Source organism: Phascolarctos cinereus, unplaced genomic scaffold (assembly GCF_003287225.1).
Source record: "Phascolarctos cinereus isolate Bilbo 61053 unplaced genomic scaffold, phaCin_HiC Scaffold_7;HRSCAF=346, whole genome shotgun sequence".
NCBI classification, from domain to species: domain Eukaryota; kingdom Metazoa; phylum Chordata; class Mammalia; order Diprotodontia; family Phascolarctidae; genus Phascolarctos; species Phascolarctos cinereus.
Window position 1 is genome coordinate 122966333 of NW_027556180.1, and position 19039 is coordinate 122985371.

Below are 19039 nucleotides of genomic sequence, written 5' to 3' on the forward strand. Positions count from 1 at the left end.
AGTATATTTGCTACTATGAGGAAGAGTTGCATGATGAATAGATACTGAACTTGGAATAAAAAACACTTGGTTTCAAATTCTGACTCTAACATTTACAAAAGCTCACTTTCCTTTGTCTGTGAAATGGGGATAACAATACATGCAGTACCTATTTTATATGACTATTATGAGGTTTAAATGAAATACTGTATTTTAAACTACATATTGTGTATTTTGAAACAGTTTATAAATGCCCACTATTTAAATGCGTGTTACAGTTTTTTAATCTAAAAATGATGGTTCCACTGTCAGATCACTTGGAGAGAAAGAGAAAATGCATTCAGAGCACATTAAAAGCCTATCGCAGAGGTATATTGTTATTCATCAAGTCAATAAATATTTATTACTTATGTGCTAGGCACTATGTATATACATATGAAAAAAGAAAGACATGCCTGTCCTCAAGGAGCTTACAATCTAACAGGGGAAGACAACATACAAAAGGAAGGTGAAAGGGAAGAGGGATAAATACCCAATATGCAGGGATGGTGGAGAAGTCAGAAAAGTTCCAGAGTAGTGTAGGTAGGTGAGAAATGAAGTCTCTGACCTAAGCTCCCTCCTTAAATGGAGATTTTAGAGTTCGTGGCTCTACCCTCCAATTAGAGGGGAGAAGGTAGTGATGAAGTAGAGTCCTAATGCTAATGGCATCTTGCAGGATGATGAGGTTTTCCTAATAATGAACTTCCTGGGGCATGGTGGAGAAATGATATTATATTGTTATAATAATAAAAATAGGAGACTTCAATTATCCAGACATATTTGAATGCATTTATTTTACCAAAAACAAAACATCTAATAACTTTTCACTTGCCTTAAAGAAAATTCCATACTTCAAAAAGTATAGGAATCAATTCTAACTGGCCACTAGTGTGGAAATGATAGAAACATTACAGAGATAGTTAATATTTCCTCTTGGAATTTCTGATGTAGAAGAAAAGAAAAGCCAAGCACATACTGGTATATACCCTAAATTTTTTGGGGACAAGACTTCATGGGTTTCAGAGTAAAGCTGTGAAGGATCTCACAGGGACATTAGCTCAGCAACAATGGGAATCACTCCAGAATTAAAATAGGAAGACATCAGGGGAAACAGTTCTGGTGAGGAGGAAAGATGAGAATTGTTTCAATAATAGATAGATGTGTAGCCCAAGAAATTCACCAATGTGCATGCATATGTGTGTGTGTGTGTGTGTGTGTGTGTGTGTGTGTGTGCGCACGCGCATATATATATAATTTGTACAGAAAATCATTATAAAAGTGTGGCATGAAACCCTTCCTTTTAAAAATAAGTATAGTAAAGCAAAACAATTCAACACATTGGCCACATCAAAAAATGTTTGCCTCATTCCAAAATTACCCACCATACCTACCCATTGGCAGGAGAGGTGTTTCACCATCAGTTTTTCTCAAGTCATGATCAGTTATTGCTATTATTAGATTTCTGAAGTCTTTCAGTGTTATCTTCCTTTATGTTATCATGGTCATTGTATAGAAATTGTTTTCTTGGTTATGTTTTACTTTGCTCTGTATCAGTTTCTACAAGTCCTCCCAAGTTTCTCTGAATTCTTCGTATTCATCATTTCTCATGGCACAAAATTAATCCATTACCTTCATTCAATTTGACCAGCTATTCATACAGTTGATGAATACCTGCTTTCCCTTCCATTCATTACCATTACCCCCCCCCAAAAGCCACTGTAAATATGTTTGTATAAAAGATATTTCCTGCTGTCTTTGATCTCCTTGGTGTACATGCCCAGAAATGGTATTTCTTGGTCAAAGGGAAAATATTGTTTAGTGGGGTTTTTTTTGGTCCAATTTCTAATTGTTTTCCAGATCACAACTTTACTCATAGTTTATTAGTGTGGCTATCTTCCCACATCCTTTTCAACATTTATAATTTTTGTCTTCATATGTCATCCTTGCCCATCTGATGGCATAAGGTAAAACATTATAATTGTTTCAAGTTGCATGTATCTTGTTAATGATTTGGAATTTTTGGTTGCTTGCATTTCTTCTTTTGAAAGCCTACAGGTCTTATTCTTTTACCATTTATTCATTAGGAAAATGGTTCTTGTTCTTATATATTTGTATCAGTTCCCCCATATATCTTGGATATCAGGTCTCTGGCAGAGATATTTACTGCAAATGTTACCCAGTTAACTCTTTTTCTTCTAATTCTAGCTGCATTGACTTTGTTCTTTCAAAAGCCTTTCAATTATATGCAGTGAAAAATGTCTATTTTGTCTTATAAAATTGTTTCTGTTTCTGGTTAATTGAGAATTCTCCTTTTCATCTTTTTTATGATACGACCATTTATATTTATTATATTTAGGTCATGTATCCATTTTTAGTTTGTTGTGGTATGTGGGGTAAAGTGTTGGTCGAAACTTAATTTTTGCCAGAATTTTTTTTCATAGTTGTCCCAGCAGTTTTTGTTTAATAGGGTGAACTTACTCCAATAAGCTGGTATTATTGCATTTATTGAGTATTAGACTACTATATTTGCTTCTGGGTTTTGCTTACTACTCTATCCAAATGGTAATAGACTTTTCTGTCTTTGAATCAATATCAAGTGGGTTTGATCATTACCAGTCCTCATACTAGACTCCAAAGTAGTAATCTGAGATTAGTTCATTCCTACTTTTTTTCTTCAAAATTTTTCCTCCTGAGATTCTTGAATTATTTTTTTCCACTTGAATGTTGTTGTTTTCTCTAATTCTATAAAGTAACACTAGATAATTTGGTATGGCACTAAATGTATTGTATTTTTATATCCATTGAATATCTCTCTGAATGTCTGCCTTTATTTCTACAAAGAGTAGGTTGTGGTTTTGTTCATGTAATTTCTTTCATGATGAGTTGGCTTAGGAAGGACATTTGATGAGCTTAAGAGGAAGGAGTTGGATCATGAAGGGCTTTGAATATATCTTGGATAAAGATCAATTGAAGGAACTAGGTGTGTATAGCCTGAAGAAGAAAAGGCTCAAGGGCAATAAGATATCTGTGTTGAAGTATTTGAAGGCCTGTCATGTGAAAGAGGGATTCGATTTGGTCAGAAGTAGGAACAGTGGTTAGATGTTGTAAAGAGACAGATTTAAGCTCAAAATCAGGAAAACCTTTACTAAATAATTAGAGCTATGCATGAGTGAACTGGGCTTTATTAAGGGTCTGTGGGGGAGCAGTGCCTCTCCCACTGGATATCTTCCAGTGGAATTTGGATGCCCACTTGTGGGGTATGTTGTAGCAGGAATTTTTTTTTTCCAGGTAGCATTGGATTAGGTGGTTGCTGAGGTCCTTTCCAACTCTTGAAATCTGTGATTTGTTAATGTCCAGTAAAGACTACTCTAGCAACAATAGCAGATGTGTTCTTTTCCACATCTATTAGTTATTCTCCTTTCCGTTCTGTCTACAAATGTCCTAGGAGGATCTGGCTTAGATGAGTTTCATGCCAATCTTTCTGCACTTGAGTTCTCTCTGCACCTGTTTTGTGAGGTGATACTGCTCATGTTCCATGAGGTTTTGCCAGTGAGTTTGTATTCTAAACTGGTGTTACATTTGGCTACCATGTCTCCTGGCTTGGCAAGGAGGTTTAGTTTGCCAGCTTAGCTGGTTTCTGGATTCTTTTAATCTTTCTTGTTTTGTATTAAACTTCTGTAAGAAATTGAGATAATCTTTTTTTTCTGTTTTCCAGTTTTTTTGTAGTAAATGGCCTTGACTTTAAATAGGTCTGGTTGGAGCTAATTACATGTGGTGAGTTTTTATCTTAAACAGGTCTTTTAATTTCAATCAGTAAACATTTATTAGCTGCCTGCTATGTTCCAGGCATTGTGCTAGTTACTAGGGATACAGAAAGGGGCAAAAAGTATTCCCTTCCTTCAAGGACCTTGCAATCTGATGGGATTACAATCTTTTTGTTTTTGTTTTTGCTCTAACCAGTCTATCAGAAAATAGCTGATTCTTAAGTGACTTTCATGTTAGTATCCAGTTATTTCTTGCTTTGTCAGATGTAGTCAATTTTTCTTTTTGGTAGTTTTTCTGTTTATGACACCACAGCACCCTCTGACCCTATTCTTGGGAAAAAAAACTGTTTATGATACATAGCTATGAGGTTTCTGAGTAGTGTACAAACTTGGTATCTCAGTTTTTGATCTAGGACTGTATTTTTTAAACAGTTTTCTCTGTTCTCCCCTCTGCCCCACCTTTGCATTGAAGATACAGAGTATCAAGTTGTATATAATTTAATTTGGGAGATGATGCCATTTTCTTCCTATGATTTCTTCATCTGTAACAGCTGTTGGCATATCAGCTATGAAAGGGAGAAAAAACACTAGTTCTTTAGTCAGAGGACATTGTTTCAAATCCTACCTCTCACTTTTACTACTTGTATGACCTTTGGAAGGAAGGAAGGAAGGAAGGAAATAACCATTATTGCCTACTAATTTCCAGGCACTATCTCAAGTTGCTTAATCTTCCTGGGCCTCAGTTTTTCCCTCATCAATGAGGGAATTGGTATAGATGGCTTTGGAAGTTCCTTCCAACTCTGTTATCCTGTGATACTATTTTCATAGTATTCTGTTTCTGATTTCTATTACAGTTGGCAGTATCCATGAAATGTTTCTTGTTGCTGCTAGACAATGATGAAAGCTGCTCTACCAATTCACCTTTCCCAGGACAATTTTAAAGCTTTTGGTTATGCCATTTAGCTGCAACTTCTTAATGTATTCTTTTGCTTTCACTTGTGGTGAGATTTAGTATGGGAGTGGTTAATTTATTTAGTTCTTCCTGAAAACTTCCATTGACTCTATGGTACACATCACTAAATGGATACTTGTGGATGGTCTGAGGATTGTGTGCATCTTCTTCTCTCTTATTTGCCACTCTGTGGAAGGGGGGAGAAGGTTGCAACAGGATGAAGAGCAAATGGCATTTTTTCTTTCATGAATAAGCTTCTAGTTTGTGAGCCTCCCCCATTCTTCCACCATCTGCCTCCTTCATTCTTACTCATGTGTTGTTGAAAAGAGCTGGAGGAAGTCACTCCCTTGCTTAAGTCATTCCCTATAGCTCCTTGTTGCCTTTAGTACGTGATATAGACTCCTCTGGTATTTAAAGCCCTTTACAATCTGTCTTCCAAGAATGATTTTACATTATCCTATCCACTGTGCTTTGAGTACTACATTCAAGCCAGACTGTCCCATTTACTGTTTCCCATGTATGATGTCTATCTTTCCTGCCTTTGCACCAGCTTGCCCTGGTGTTTAGAGTGAGCTTTTTCTCATCATCTCCTTTTAGAATAACAAATTTCCTTTAAGGCTCAGCTCTAGTGGCTCCTCTACCAGGCCTCTCTTTACTCCCAAATTACTTTGTGATTTTTGCATTTACTTTCCCCATATTTTGTATTGACTTATCTAAATACAGTAGTCAGTGTAGTTCAATGGAAAGAGCACTGACTCTTGAGCCAGAAGACCTAGGATCCAGTCAGTCATTCAGTTGGCCAACTGGCATTTATTCCAGTCTAGCTTCTTGCTTACTATTTTATTATGACCTTGGAAAAGTCACTTTGGGGTACCTTGGCCTTGGTTTCTTTATGTATAAAATGAAAAAGTGGGACCAGATAGTCTCTGAGGTTCCTTTCTCTTCTCTATCTGTACTTTGTTTTCTCTTGTAGCATCTCTGATTCTCCTAAGGGGAGACAGTATTTCCTTGTTTCCCTATGCCAAGTACCTAGGCCATAGGGGAAGCTAAACAAGTACTTGCTGAATGAATGGCTATGCCTCTAACCTTAAAGAGGTTAGGGAGCAGGAGTGTCAGAGAGGTGGAAGAACCAGGCGAAAGCTCTTAGCATTCAAGCCACAGGAGGCATTTAAGTATCAAGAAATTGTCGACAGAGTCAACTGCCATAGAAATGTCCAAAAGGTCTACTTCTTTATAGTTATTTGTATGCTTTTCTCCCTCGCTAGACTGAGCTCTGTGAGATCAGCCTTATAAGCCTGTCTTATTCATCTTTGCTGCTCAGCCTCTCCTTCACATCCTGTTAGCCAGCTTAGTGTAGCTGAGATGGAAGAGTGGTTTGAGGTTGACAAGGAAGTATGGTTTTGTTAGTGATGCATAAATAAAATAGATGTCTTGATAACTTTTGACAGGTCACAAGACATTGGTAATAGCAGTCAGTGAAATGATAACTTTCCGGAGAGCCAGGGCGGGGAAAAACTGCAGGGAAAGGCTGTTTTGGTTATGAATGTGTTAGATTATTTTGGAAAACCATACCCACAGTATAGCTTGATAAACCCTAGACAGGGGATGGGGAACCTGTGGCCTCGAGGCCTTTGAATTCAATCAAAGGGCTGCAGTTGAGGACCTAGAAAGCCACATGGGGCCTCTCAAGGCTTCAGGTTCCCCACCCCTGTGGGTGATAAATATATTTTAATTGTTCATTATGAGAGAGTGACATAAAACAAAAAGTAACTTAGTAGACCTTTTCAGAAAGAAAATTCCAACATAGCTGCTGAAAGCAATACCCCTTCAGCCCTTTGCCCCACACCTCCTGTTTCTGTAGCTGTATTACATAGTATGAGAAAGCTGATTTCTTGAGTCATCAAGAAAAGGTTAATTATGTTATTTTTGTTTTATATGTTGTTTACTAAGACTGGCATATGTAATCATTCCCTAGGGATGCTGGTGGAGCATTGTGATGTGACAGATTTTCATAAATTCCAGCATTAGAGTTTTTATTATTAATAAATATTAATACTCAGTAATAAAAATGGTTAAAATATGAAGATTTTCCTTGACTTTCACTTTCAATTCAAGACCATGGTATTCCCAAGCTATACCAGAAAAGCAGTGTTAGTATATTTAAATGGAAAGCCAATCTGGATTGCTAGAAACTCTTAATTGTGAAGGATTTTTTCTTTTTAAAGAAATATTATTTTGAGAACATAAAGTAACTGGAACTAAGAGGCCCTTGGGGAAATAATTTCAATGACTATGATTTGTAATTAGAATAAAAATTGCATTTTTAATCAACACCACAATTAACCCGATTTCAGTTACCTGGAATCTGAGAATGTTGTGATCTGATTAATTGAATTTGATTAATCCTCTAAGGAAAACTCATTTGTTGAATACTTTTTGTTGATAGTCTTTCTAAAATACACAGGGTTAACATTTTGAGCCTACCAATTTGCTATTATATGGTACAGTGGTTATGGAACATATAGGAGACTCAACTGGAAATATTAGGGATTTTCCCTTGATAGGTACCTTCTCTAGAAGTTGCTTATTTGGCTGACATCAGAGAGAAATAAATGACAGATAGAATATAGAATCTAATAAGGGTTTATGAAATCAAGGGTTAGATTCTAGAGTAAAAACACCATGGATTGGGAATGGAATTATCCCACTGGTGGCCTAAAGCACCTGCTCACATAGAGCTGCAGAGGCCAACAAGTTAGAAGTTTGCTTTCTCCTTTGGAGTATTTATCTAGTTTGGGAAACGTCTTATTTATTTTTTATTTTATTAATTTATTATTATTATTATTATTGTTATTATGTTTGCAGTTGGGGTTAAGTGACTTGCCCAGGGTCACACAGCTAGTAAGTGTCAAGTGTTTGGTCTGAGGCCATATTTGAATTCAGGTCCTCCTGACTTTAGGGCCAATGCTGTATCCACTGCGCCACCTAGCCGCCCCAAGGCAACATCTTATTTATAGAGTTGTTGGAAAAATATTTCTAGCTAATTGGAAGTGAAAATTAAGCTTTTTTTTGGTTTACACATTGTTCATTGCATACTGTTATTATCTAGAGAAAAGGCAATATAAGCATGTTAAATATTATATTTTTTCATTCGAAGGTTGTACACATCTTCTAAAGCATGCAGTCTACCAGAGAATTCAATGAGCCCTCTGCAGTGGTGTCGACGGGTCCTGGATAATCCAACACCTGAGATGGAAGCTGCAAAACGTTCACTTTGCTTCAGATTGGAACAAGGCAAGTTTGGAACTATTTGTTTGTAATTTTTTTAGTAATTGCAACCAACAATCACTGCCTTGGTTGATTTAAATTTTTGTACTTTTATTATTATAACTGATACATGTAATTCTTAAATTATATTCACCATTTGTGTATTTTATGCAATAAGGGTTTTTCAATATGGCCTTGTGAATCTCTGCACTTGTACTTTCTCCCTGCATTTGTTTGCCAAGGGTTCCTTTTTGGCACTTTTACTGATAGTGACAAATAATAAATGCTTGTTCCAATGGTCTGTGCTTCTTTTGGAAAAGAGGTAATACTCTTATATTATAAAAAATACAAGTAAATAAATGTTTTAGTCAGTTGAGGTTTACCAAGAATATGAGGTTACATTCTAAGGTACCAATTATGATACCCATTTGTTAGCCCCCTTCCCTTGTACCTAGGGGGACTGGTCTTGATCTTCAATTTCTGATGGACTTATGAAGCATAATGGGGTGTGAGAACATTAAAGCAATTATGCTGAGGCATCTGCTCTATTCTTCATATCCTCAGCGAATACTAGGGTTTCATTCTTAAATTCCTCTAGTTGGTAATTATACAACTCCTTCTCTCACCTGGGTTCTTCTCTTTCCTTCTGATCTGCTGTTTCTAAAGCCAATATATAACCTTTCTTTGGATTTTTCCAAGGGTTCTACTAATTAATTTTTCCATTTAAATTTACCTAGTTCTTCCACCATTGGGGGGGCAATGGCTCTTAAAAGGAAAAGGGGACAAGGGACTCAAAAGCTAACTTGATCTTTCATGTAAATGTAGGAAATAGGTCTTGATCTTCTTTAGTGCCCCCCACCCCACTTTTCCTGAATGTGTCCTGTTCATAATCTTTCTTGGAATCAGCCACTCAAAGCTTTTGAGTCAGTTGTGAGTTTGAGCTCTTTCATTTCTGCTGAAGATAGATTCCATTTTTCAAGGTTAAGAATGCTCAACCTCTTCTAGAATCTGTTTCTTAGTCCACTCTCTAAGTATGGAATGGCTTGAGGAAGGAAATTCTTTATCTGGTTCCCAGGTTCCTCCCATGGGTTTCAGGCCATCTCACACTGACTTTGCAATGCTTTTCTTCAGCCTCCTGGCAATTTTGATGATTGTGGTCTTGGAAACCTTAATTTTCCCCTTTTTTGGTTGTTATTGTTAGTAACAAATATTTTATTAACACATTTCTTTATTTCTTACTTTCCATTATTTCCCAATGACTTCCTTCCTTGTCCTCCTGTCCACCTTAGCCTAGAACCCTCTAAAAGTAATGTGAGTAGGCAAAAGAAACTAACACAGCTCTTGTCCAACAGTGTATGCCTCATGTCATTGCTGTAGTCCCACACTTCTTTGTCAGGAAGGAGGCATGCTCATCCCTCAGTCTTCTGGTGTCAAGATTAGTCACTGCATTGAAGAGATTTTTGCAGTCTTTCACTGTTATTTTCCTCACATTATTGTGGCCATTTGTGTATATTGTTCCCCTGGTTCTACTTACTTTGCTCTATGTCATTTTATACAATCTTACATTTCTCTCAATATTTTGTATTACTTTTAATCCATTCTTCTGTCTTCAGTAGTTTGTATGATGCTGGTTTTTGCATGATGCAGGCCAAGTCTGATTTTATATTTTATAGAAAGATTGGTTGCTCTGTCTATTTCTCCAGAATGGCATCTAAAGAGGGATGTGCTGGTAAATGTTTTAACAAACAGCTCTCCAGGGGGAAAAAATGTAACAGTACACACTTTTAACTTTAAGCTACATTATTAACACTTTGTTTTCTAGACAAACAACAAAACAATCAAGTTTTGCAGATTTCAGTCCACAATTAAGGTGGTTCCAGCACAGATTCTTGATTCCAGGCCTTTGTCTGACCTAGAGGCCATAAGGACTAAGAAATCATTAACATCTTTATGATTGAAGCTATTCTTTCCCTTGCTGTTTTCTGAAAGAATCACTAAAGACTAATATCTTTTTTCTAGTTCAAAGCCTGAGCCTATTTTTCAACTTCCAACAAAATTCATTTGTGGATGGGAATTCTTTAATATTCAGCTTCTTGCTAGAGGTGAGGTGAAGGAAAGATCCTGTGTCCAAAAATAATCTTCACTTGGTCCACCTCCTAGATTAAAAAAAAATACTTCTTAAGGAAATGACCCATTCTAGAATCCAAAATCACAGTAGAGAAATACTTAAAATAGTTAGACAATTCCTATTAATAAAAGAAAGAGTACATTTCAAAAACACTTTTCATTGATTGAAACGTTAAGAAACATGTCTATTATGAAGCCTTTAAATGAGAGTTTGGAAGAGCTACAAAGGAAAGCACTCAAAATTCATTAAGATTTTGGAAAAAGGCAGGTAGAGACCTTGTATTCTGCCCTTCTCATTTTAAGTGGAATTTTAAGAGCCCTGTCATCATTGGGGACTTGTGCTAGATACTTAACCTCTGTCTCCTTTCTCATCTGGTAGATAAGGAAGAACAGTAGCACTTTTCTGTCATTCTGGGAATAATGAGATATTAATAAAAATGTTTTAAGATGCTTAGAAAAAATAGGGAGAGCAAAATAATATAATAAATACCACATGCAAATGTTAAAGAATGAAATAATTTAAACATGCTACTAAATTCTTTAAACTTTTTAAAAAATCCTTTTTATTATTATGAACTTAAAACAATCAGCATATTTCTCTTTATATAAAAAAATGGAAAAAGAGTACTGCTTATGAAACCTCGAATCTCTACCATGTTTAGCTTGTTGACTGTAAATTCTTAAGGTACTGTTACCAAATCTGTCAAAGAATGTCTTGGGAATGAAATCCTTTATAGATACAACTTGAAAATCACTAGCATTCATATTCAGATTGTATTTCTGGAGCCAGTCATTTCTTCAAATTCATACTGTCAATAAACCACTTTAAAATACCTCCTGTCAGTTAGGTTACTCAATGTCATCTGAGTATCATCATCTTGGAAACAAGTTCCACATCCCTTCCTCCCTAGCCCATACTTTGTAACAAGCTCTTATACCTATTCATATCAAGTCTTCCCTAAGACCACGCTAACACATTAGGTCCTTCTCTCAGCCCATTCCACTGTGCCCTTTGGAATCCCTTTTCTATTGGTGGATTCACCCACATCTTCAAACCTTTCCTCCAACACTTCTTCCATCTTCATGATTTAATTAAAATCAGATTTTTCTCTAAGAATACCCCATTTCTTATAACTCTTGAGATTCAAAGCCACTCCTTTTGTCATTCCTTCCAAATTCCTAAGATCAGGAAAAAGGTTGACATACTCCCAGTTTTCTACTGCTGCTTATAGAGCATTTCTCTACCATCCATCCTTAATAATCTTTCCTCTGAAGTCTAATCCATTTATACCACCCATCATCATACAGGGGAAAGAGCACTGAATCTGGGTTCATATCATCTGTTGCTTATTATTGACAATACTATGGACAAATTATTTCCTCTCCCTGGGCTTTAGTATTCTCATCACTGAAATGAGGGGAATTGGACTAGACGGTCTCAGAGTTCCTTCTTTTCATCTCTATTTTTATATGCATTCGTTTAGATATTCAGTAGCCAATTTCAATGACTGTTGAAACTCCCTTCAGATTTCTGCCTTCAGTACCACCATTTGCCTGCTGTCCTATGTTCAAAACTTCTGTGTGTTTATTGTCACCAACCTGGACTATTGCCTATAGAAATAGCTTCCTATGAAGTCTGCTTTCCTCCCTTCTCTTGCTTTCCTTTCTCTCTTCATGCGTGGATCTAGCCATGTCACTTTTCTACTGGGAACTCTCCTTTAGTCCTCTTTCCTAGAATTTCTTTGCCAAACATTTAAGGCCATCCACAATTTGAAACCTCCCTATCTTTCCAGCTTCATACTGCTCCCTTTTGCATATTCTTGGTTGCCGCTAAACAGAACTGTTCCCATCATCTGTATGTTCTGTTTTATCCCTCCTATGCCTTTGTTTGCAATTTTTCCTATCACCAGAATCAGTCCCTTCTCCTTCCTTGATCCTGCCTTTTGTTGAATTTCTGAAATTTATGAAAGCCCAACTCAAATATCATTTCTTCTGTGAAGGCTTCCTGATTTCCTTTAATCAGTAAGACTGCACAATATTTTTCTTTCTCATCTTATGCAAATAATCATGCTTTGGCATATGTGTCATATCCGCCTTTATATTATAAGCTATGTGAGTATAGTAGTTATAAACAGTAGATACTTACTATAATGTTAATGTTAATGTGATTCATCTAATCACACATTTATCTAAAACTAAACTTTTTGGGCTAAGGATCTGACTCGCTTTGTTTCAAAATAAGACCTTACACAAAAATTAAATCCAACAACCTATCTACCTATAGGCTATGATAAGAAATCTATTACATTTTCAAGACTTAAAAAATTAAATGTAAATCATCTAATTTAAAAGTTGTGCTTGATATCATAGATTTATTTGGTCTGTGTTATGATCAGGTTCATTTCATTAGCAAAGGGCAAAAAGTTAACAACGTAAGTGGAATAAATTGCATAAAGGATGTGATGTTTGAAAATGGATTATTTTGTAATAGTTTGCACTTTTTAAAACTGTTCCATGTGAATTTATTTCCTTTAAATTGGTTTTGGTATGAGAACCACTTTTTTGAAAGTAAGATAAATGCTGATGCTAATATTTGCAAAATTTTATTTAACTCTCATTATAACCCCTGTGCAGGGGGAATAAATATTTCCCTCTTAAGTGTTCCATTATGGGACAATAATTCCAGAACAGGATGTGAATACAGTTGTTTGATTGGAAGTAACCAATTAATACAGGCTTCTCTTTGGATAGCAATGCATAAATGTAGTTTTGTCCATAAATAGAAGTTAATGAATCTCAGGTGTTCATTATGTCACTTTAACAGTGGTATAGAAAATTGAGTCCAGGGTAGGAGATTGGAGGAAGAACTACTCATACCAAACAAGGAATACGTTATTAGTATTGTATTTCTTTTTAAAAATTAAACATTGAAGTTCATCTCTTTTCTCCATATTGAGAACAAGGAACATATTAGGGTGTGTGTGTGTGTGTGTGTGTGTGTGTGTGTGTGTGTGTGTGTGGTTTGTTTTCTGTCCTCTCCTGAGAGGCATACCCTAAGAGAACTGCTCTGGAAGTCAGTTTCCTAATCTTTAAAATGAGAATTGAATCAGGTCATATTTACTCCCAAGAAGAGCTAGCATTTATATAGCACTTTGAGGTTTGCAAAGCATTTTACATACCTTAGTTGATCTTCATAACAACCCTGGGAGGTAGGTGCTTGTGGCGGGTGAACGATGAAATGACTGAGGAAACAAAGGTATGATCTACCAAGCATATGATTTATTAAGCAATGCACGGCAATTGTCTAACAAAAGTGGAATCAGACATCCTTAGTTTAGGCCTGGACCCCAAATACAGGGGGAGACAGACTTTAATACATTAAAAACAATTTATCAAATAAGGCCAGTTAACATAAAAGGAAACAATACAACATTAGATAATCTGATTTCTAATTGGATTAAAGATTAGGGGCTTTCCAAGTTGAGAGGTGGAGGAGTAAACAGGTGTAATTTCCTGAAAACAGAAAAATAGGTATCTTTGGTTAAGGGTCCCTAAACAGAAGGTAGAGGTGGTCCAGCTTCCTAGCCATGTAGGACTGGGTTCAAACAATACAATAGGGTTTTCCCTCAATTTTCACAGTTGAGTAAAGTTTTCTCACAAAACAGAAATTACACTAGACCCATAATTGAATAGAAAGGGCACTGAGCTAGGTCCAGAATTGAGTCACGAGATGGAGTCAATATGGTTCACTCAGTTCCCACAATTAACTGCTTCCTATCCTGATCCTCTTAATTCCCTTATGCTTTTATTATCCCGGTTTTACAGATGAGGAAACTGAGGCTGAGATGTGTTAAGTGACTTGCCCAGGGTCACAGAGTTAGTGATTGAGGAAAGATTTGAACTTGAGTCTTCCTGACTCCTAATTCAGTGGTTTATTTGCTAAGCCACCTGATCTTTTCCATATGACATAATGATTTCGAATGTCCTATAGAAGTGTCTTGACAAACCTTTTGACTCCCAGTTCATGGCTCCTTCTACTGTACCATACTGTTTCTTTGTCATAAACATTTGGTAGTAATGAAGAGCCTCAAATGAAAGATATTATAAATGCATTCCATTGTTTAACAACACATGGCAAATTCAGACTACCTTCCTGATCTTTTCTTTCCCACTTTGTCTACTTAACAGACATTTCTCAATTTCTAAAATATCTGCTTCTGATTTTGCTCATCTTTCTGTAGACTTAATAACTGAAGTCCCAGATGTTGTCATGGTGGAGACCATACAATAATTCTAAAATTCCCCACAGCAAAATGCAAATACTTATAAGGTAAATTCATAAGGACTTTTGTGTATTCAGTCCTAAATATCCAACAAGTATCCAACATGGTCAGTTTATATCACTGATGTGCAGTTGAGAATTTTAAGTACTTAGACATTACTTGAACGCATTTGAATCATTAGAAGTACCCTGTGTATGGTTCACTTAATCATAAGTTATTTAATGTGGTTGTATAGCTTATCAATACAGCTGAATGTTCTTACTAGATAAATCAAAGCAAGCCCCATTTTAGTGTGTTGTGTGGTAGTTTCCTTGACTGTGGCTGTGCACATTTAGGTCTTATTTCTTATCATCTATCACTCCCCGAACCTTTTCCCAACTAAGTGAGGACAACTCTCACCCTTTGCTTTGAGGCTTTTTCAAAAGCTTTATACATAATGTTAAGTGACTCTTTTGTCTTGGTTAGCTTGATAACTGAAGTGTTGCCCTCTAATGTTAAACAATGAAAGAAAATAATTCAGATCAACCCAGAATGCTGAATGTATAGCCTTCTATAAGTTCTAAAGGTGGCTGTTTAATTTTAAAAAGCCACACTGATTCAGCCAAGAAGAAGTTAAGAGGCTTATCAAGCATCTGTCTCCTGGAGCACAGCCAGTGCCTTCTCTTGTGTGGACCAAGATGCTATCTCCTTCAGCTCAGATTTCTAGGCATTAGTTACTCTGCCATTTTCTAAACAGTTCATTTTAGGGAATTTTTATAAAAATTCTCTGTCCTTTGAGAAGTACAGCCCAGAGATCTTCAGAAAGAAAAATCCAGATAAATTGCCAGTTGTTGCTTTCTGGCATGTAATTTTAATTTTAGATTTAGAGTGGGGGCAGGGTGGGGGTGTCTATGTGAAATCCCTACTGTCCATTATACCTATTCCTTAGCCTTAGAGATTAGAATAACATTGGGTGAAACTGACAGAAGGACCATATTTCCAAGAGATTGGCTTAGGTTAGTTGTCTCTGGTGTCTGTTTTACCACTGGGGGCTTTTGTGTGCACGCGCATGTGGACGTACACTTGTGTGCATGCACATATACACATCCCCAGAGATATATGTATATATAGACATATCTGTATATATGTACATACATATGTGTATGTGTGCTTTTATCTGTGTAAACATGTACGTATAAATAGTTCATAATCTTTTTCCTTGGTAAGTATTTATGGCAATCTTTATTCTTGTCCTTGATTTCTTTTCTCAGTTTGATTAGAGAGGTGTTTGTTAAGAAAACATGAAGTTACTTACACATTAGTTATTGTGAATTGCTGCTTGCTCATATGCCCATAGAAACAACTTGCTGGGAACTGTCTCTAATCTTTTCTTCAGTATTTAATTTTTCTTGGTTTGGATTAGAGTTTAGGCCTTTTGGGAAGGTGTGGTCTTGGTTCGAATATTGAGATGAGCAAGTATGCATCCTTTCATGAGTATCTTAGAAACTATAAGGACCATTTTGTATTTTTCAGCTTTACTTTTAATGACATTCAGTTTAACTAACAGCCACCAAGCTTCTGCGTACAAGGTACCACGGCTACAAAGATGGGAACAGAAACAGTTCCTACCCTTATGAAGCACATAGTACGTGTATACCACAAGGAAAATTGAAGAGGCAGAGAGATTAACAACTGCAAGAATGGGGAGGAAGGAACTTTGGGGGAAATGTCAGTGGAGAGAATACTGAGTCTTAGTGGAGGATAAGATTCTGAGAAGTGAAGTTAAAAAGGGAGTACATTCTACCCATGGGGAAAGGGGAGAAGCTTTATGCAAAGGTGAAGAGGCAAGTAATAGAATATTGTTTGGGGAGGAGCTACTAGTCCAGATTATCTAGAATATGGTCTATGAAACAAGACTAGAAAGGTAGGTGGAAGCCAGATTATGGAGACTTTAAACACCAGGTAAGGAATTTATCTTTTATCTCATAGGCAGTGGGAGCCACTGAATGTCCTGGTCAGATTGATACTTAAAGAAGATTATTTTGGCAGTCCTGTGGAGGGGGATGGATTAGAGAGGAGAATGATTGGAAGCATGGCGACCAATTAGTAGACTGTTCTAGATGTCCAGGCAAAGAGGTAATGTGGACTGAATTAGGGTGGTAGCCATATAAATACAGAGAAGGGCACAGATTTGAGAGAGTGTGGAAGTAGATTGACAAAGCATTACAACTGATAGAGTATGTAGTGGGAGACAGAGAGGGAGAGCGTCAAGAATATTCAAGACTTCTGGTTCTTGGCACCAGCAAGATGGTGGATTTTCTCCAGACCTCAGAAATTCCCCCAAAGGAGTAATTATGTATCCAATATAGAAAAAATTACAGCTGACCAAGGTAGAATCCTTATAAATTAACACCAGAGAGTGCTATTCCTTAGTGTTGATTCAGCACTCCTCCTCTACCTGCCTTCATGATCCCTGCATGGAAGAACAAATGGACCCTGTGCAATTGTGCTTTGGGTTCATGTTTGGATCCCCTCCTTGCTGTGAAGACTTTGTGTATATATATCTTATCCTCTGCCCACTACAAGGGGGTAAGAGAAGAGGTGGGGAGTGAAGCATACTGTCTCTTACCTGGGACTGCCTTAAGGTTAGATACCCTAGGGCAGGGGTGGGAGCCTGTGGCCTCAAGGCCACACATGGCCTCAAATCTGGCCTTTTCACTGAATCCAAACTTCACAGAACAAATCCCCTTAATAAAAGGTTTTGTTCTGTGAAATTTGGATTCAGTCAAAGGGCCTGACTTGAGGACCTAGTGGGCTAAAGGGGCCACAGGTTCCTGCCCCCCTATCTCCCCACCCCCATTCCAGTCCTATGGATATCTGCAGAGACTCTGCCCAGAACATGCTCCTGATTCTCCTCCCAATCTGCAAGAAATAGCAGTGAGCAATTCAGCCCAGCCACAGAAGGGAAGGAAGGTATTCGAATGAATACAGGGGCAAGGAACTGCGACAATGTGCACGACTGCACTGGACTTGAAGGAAAGGGAATTGGAACTAACTTTGTGTGTGTGTGTGTCTGTGTGTGTGTGTGTGTGTGTGTGTGTGTGTCTGTGTGTTCCCTACCCCCTTAGGCTACTAAGGTTGGGAATCTAACTCAGTAATACTAGATCTCAATATGGAAGGAGGTTTAGACAACTTTGCAGTCCAGCCCAATAAAAGAGGGAAGAAGTAAGAAAGCAACAGAAGACTATAGAGCGAGGGAAAAGGCTGAAATACTAGAGATTTTAATAGGAAGAAAACTCAACAGGAACCCTGTGCATAAACAGATAAATCCAAAGAGAAGATCCTAAAAATTAGAATGAAAGGTGAGTGCTAAATTCTTGGAGAGATTACAAAATTTGGAACAGATTTTACAAGACAAAGGAAAATTAAATAATTTCTAATAAAATAGTCTTCTGGAATTCCAAGGAAGCATGGAAAAGTCACAAGTTCTAGATGGTTCAAAAGATAATACCTGTAAGAGAAAAAAATGAGAAATGAATATCAGAATTTATAACTCCCAGTATAAAATTAGGGCAGCTGGGTGGCTCATTGGATAGAGTGCTGGACCTGAAGTCTGGAAGACTTATCTTCCTGAGTTCACATCTGGCTTCAGACACTTATTAGCTGTGTGATTCTGGGCAAGTCACTTAACTTTGTTTGCCTCAATTTCCTCATCTGTAACATGAGCTGGAGGAGGAAATGGCCAACCATTCCAGTACCTTTACCAAGAAAACCCCAAATGGAGTCACAAGAGTTGGACGTGACTGAAAAAAATGACTGAACAACACAGAAATTTTAAAAAGCTCAAGTGGAACATGAGAAAAAATTGATTCTATGTTGGGGAGTCTCTTCAAAGAAGCAAAAGAAAGAGGAATAAATTTGGAACACAAAAATAAACAGAGGAAAATCAGCAGAAGAGAAGCAAAAGGCAACAGTATTAAAAGAACATGTGATTTCTATACAAGCTAAAGTGATTGGACTTTAAGATAGGGATATCTAGAGACAATTTAAGGATCACAGGTTTCCCAGAAGAGCATGACATATGAAAAAAATCTCAACACTCTAATTCAGAAAACACAAGATAACTACCACAAACTTCTGGATATAGAAAATAAAGGATTGTAGATCATCTCTAGAAAACAAGATGCTCTATTTCACACTCTGAGATGTCATGGTGGTGATGCAGAGTGAAGTAAGCAGAGCCAGGAAAACAATATACATGATGACTAAAATAGTATAAATGGCAGAACAACAACAATAACAATTAAGAATTGGATGCTGTGAAATTATAATGAACAAGCCTGGCACCAAAGAGCTATGAAAAGACACTCTCTCCCTCTCTACCACTTCTTTGTTTAGAGAGAGATGGGTTGGGGAAGTTAGCATGGATACAGAACACTGAATATGTCAGATTTTTTTAATGATAAATTTTGCTGAATTTTTTTCTCTTTTCACTCCCTTTGAGAGGGTTTAGGGGAGAGGGATACAATAGGAAATACAAGTGATGGAAAGCAAAGAGACATGTATGAATGATTCTAAATTAGGAGCCTACAGATACTGTTACCTCAGAAGAAATAGGCAAGTTTAGAGGAATAGGTTTAAGGGGGAAT

General features: G+C 37.0%; 1 protein-coding gene across 1 annotated transcript in view; it reads left to right on the forward strand.

Annotated features, from left to right (window-relative positions):
- Positions 1-19039, forward strand: part of SLAIN1 (SLAIN motif family member 1) — an 84411-nt gene that overhangs the window by 9202 nt on the left and 56170 nt on the right. Inside the window, 1 exon segment of the mRNA XM_020973302.2 lies at positions 7892-8028. Within this exon segment, the coding sequence (XP_020828961.1) occupies positions 7892-8028 (137 nt within the window).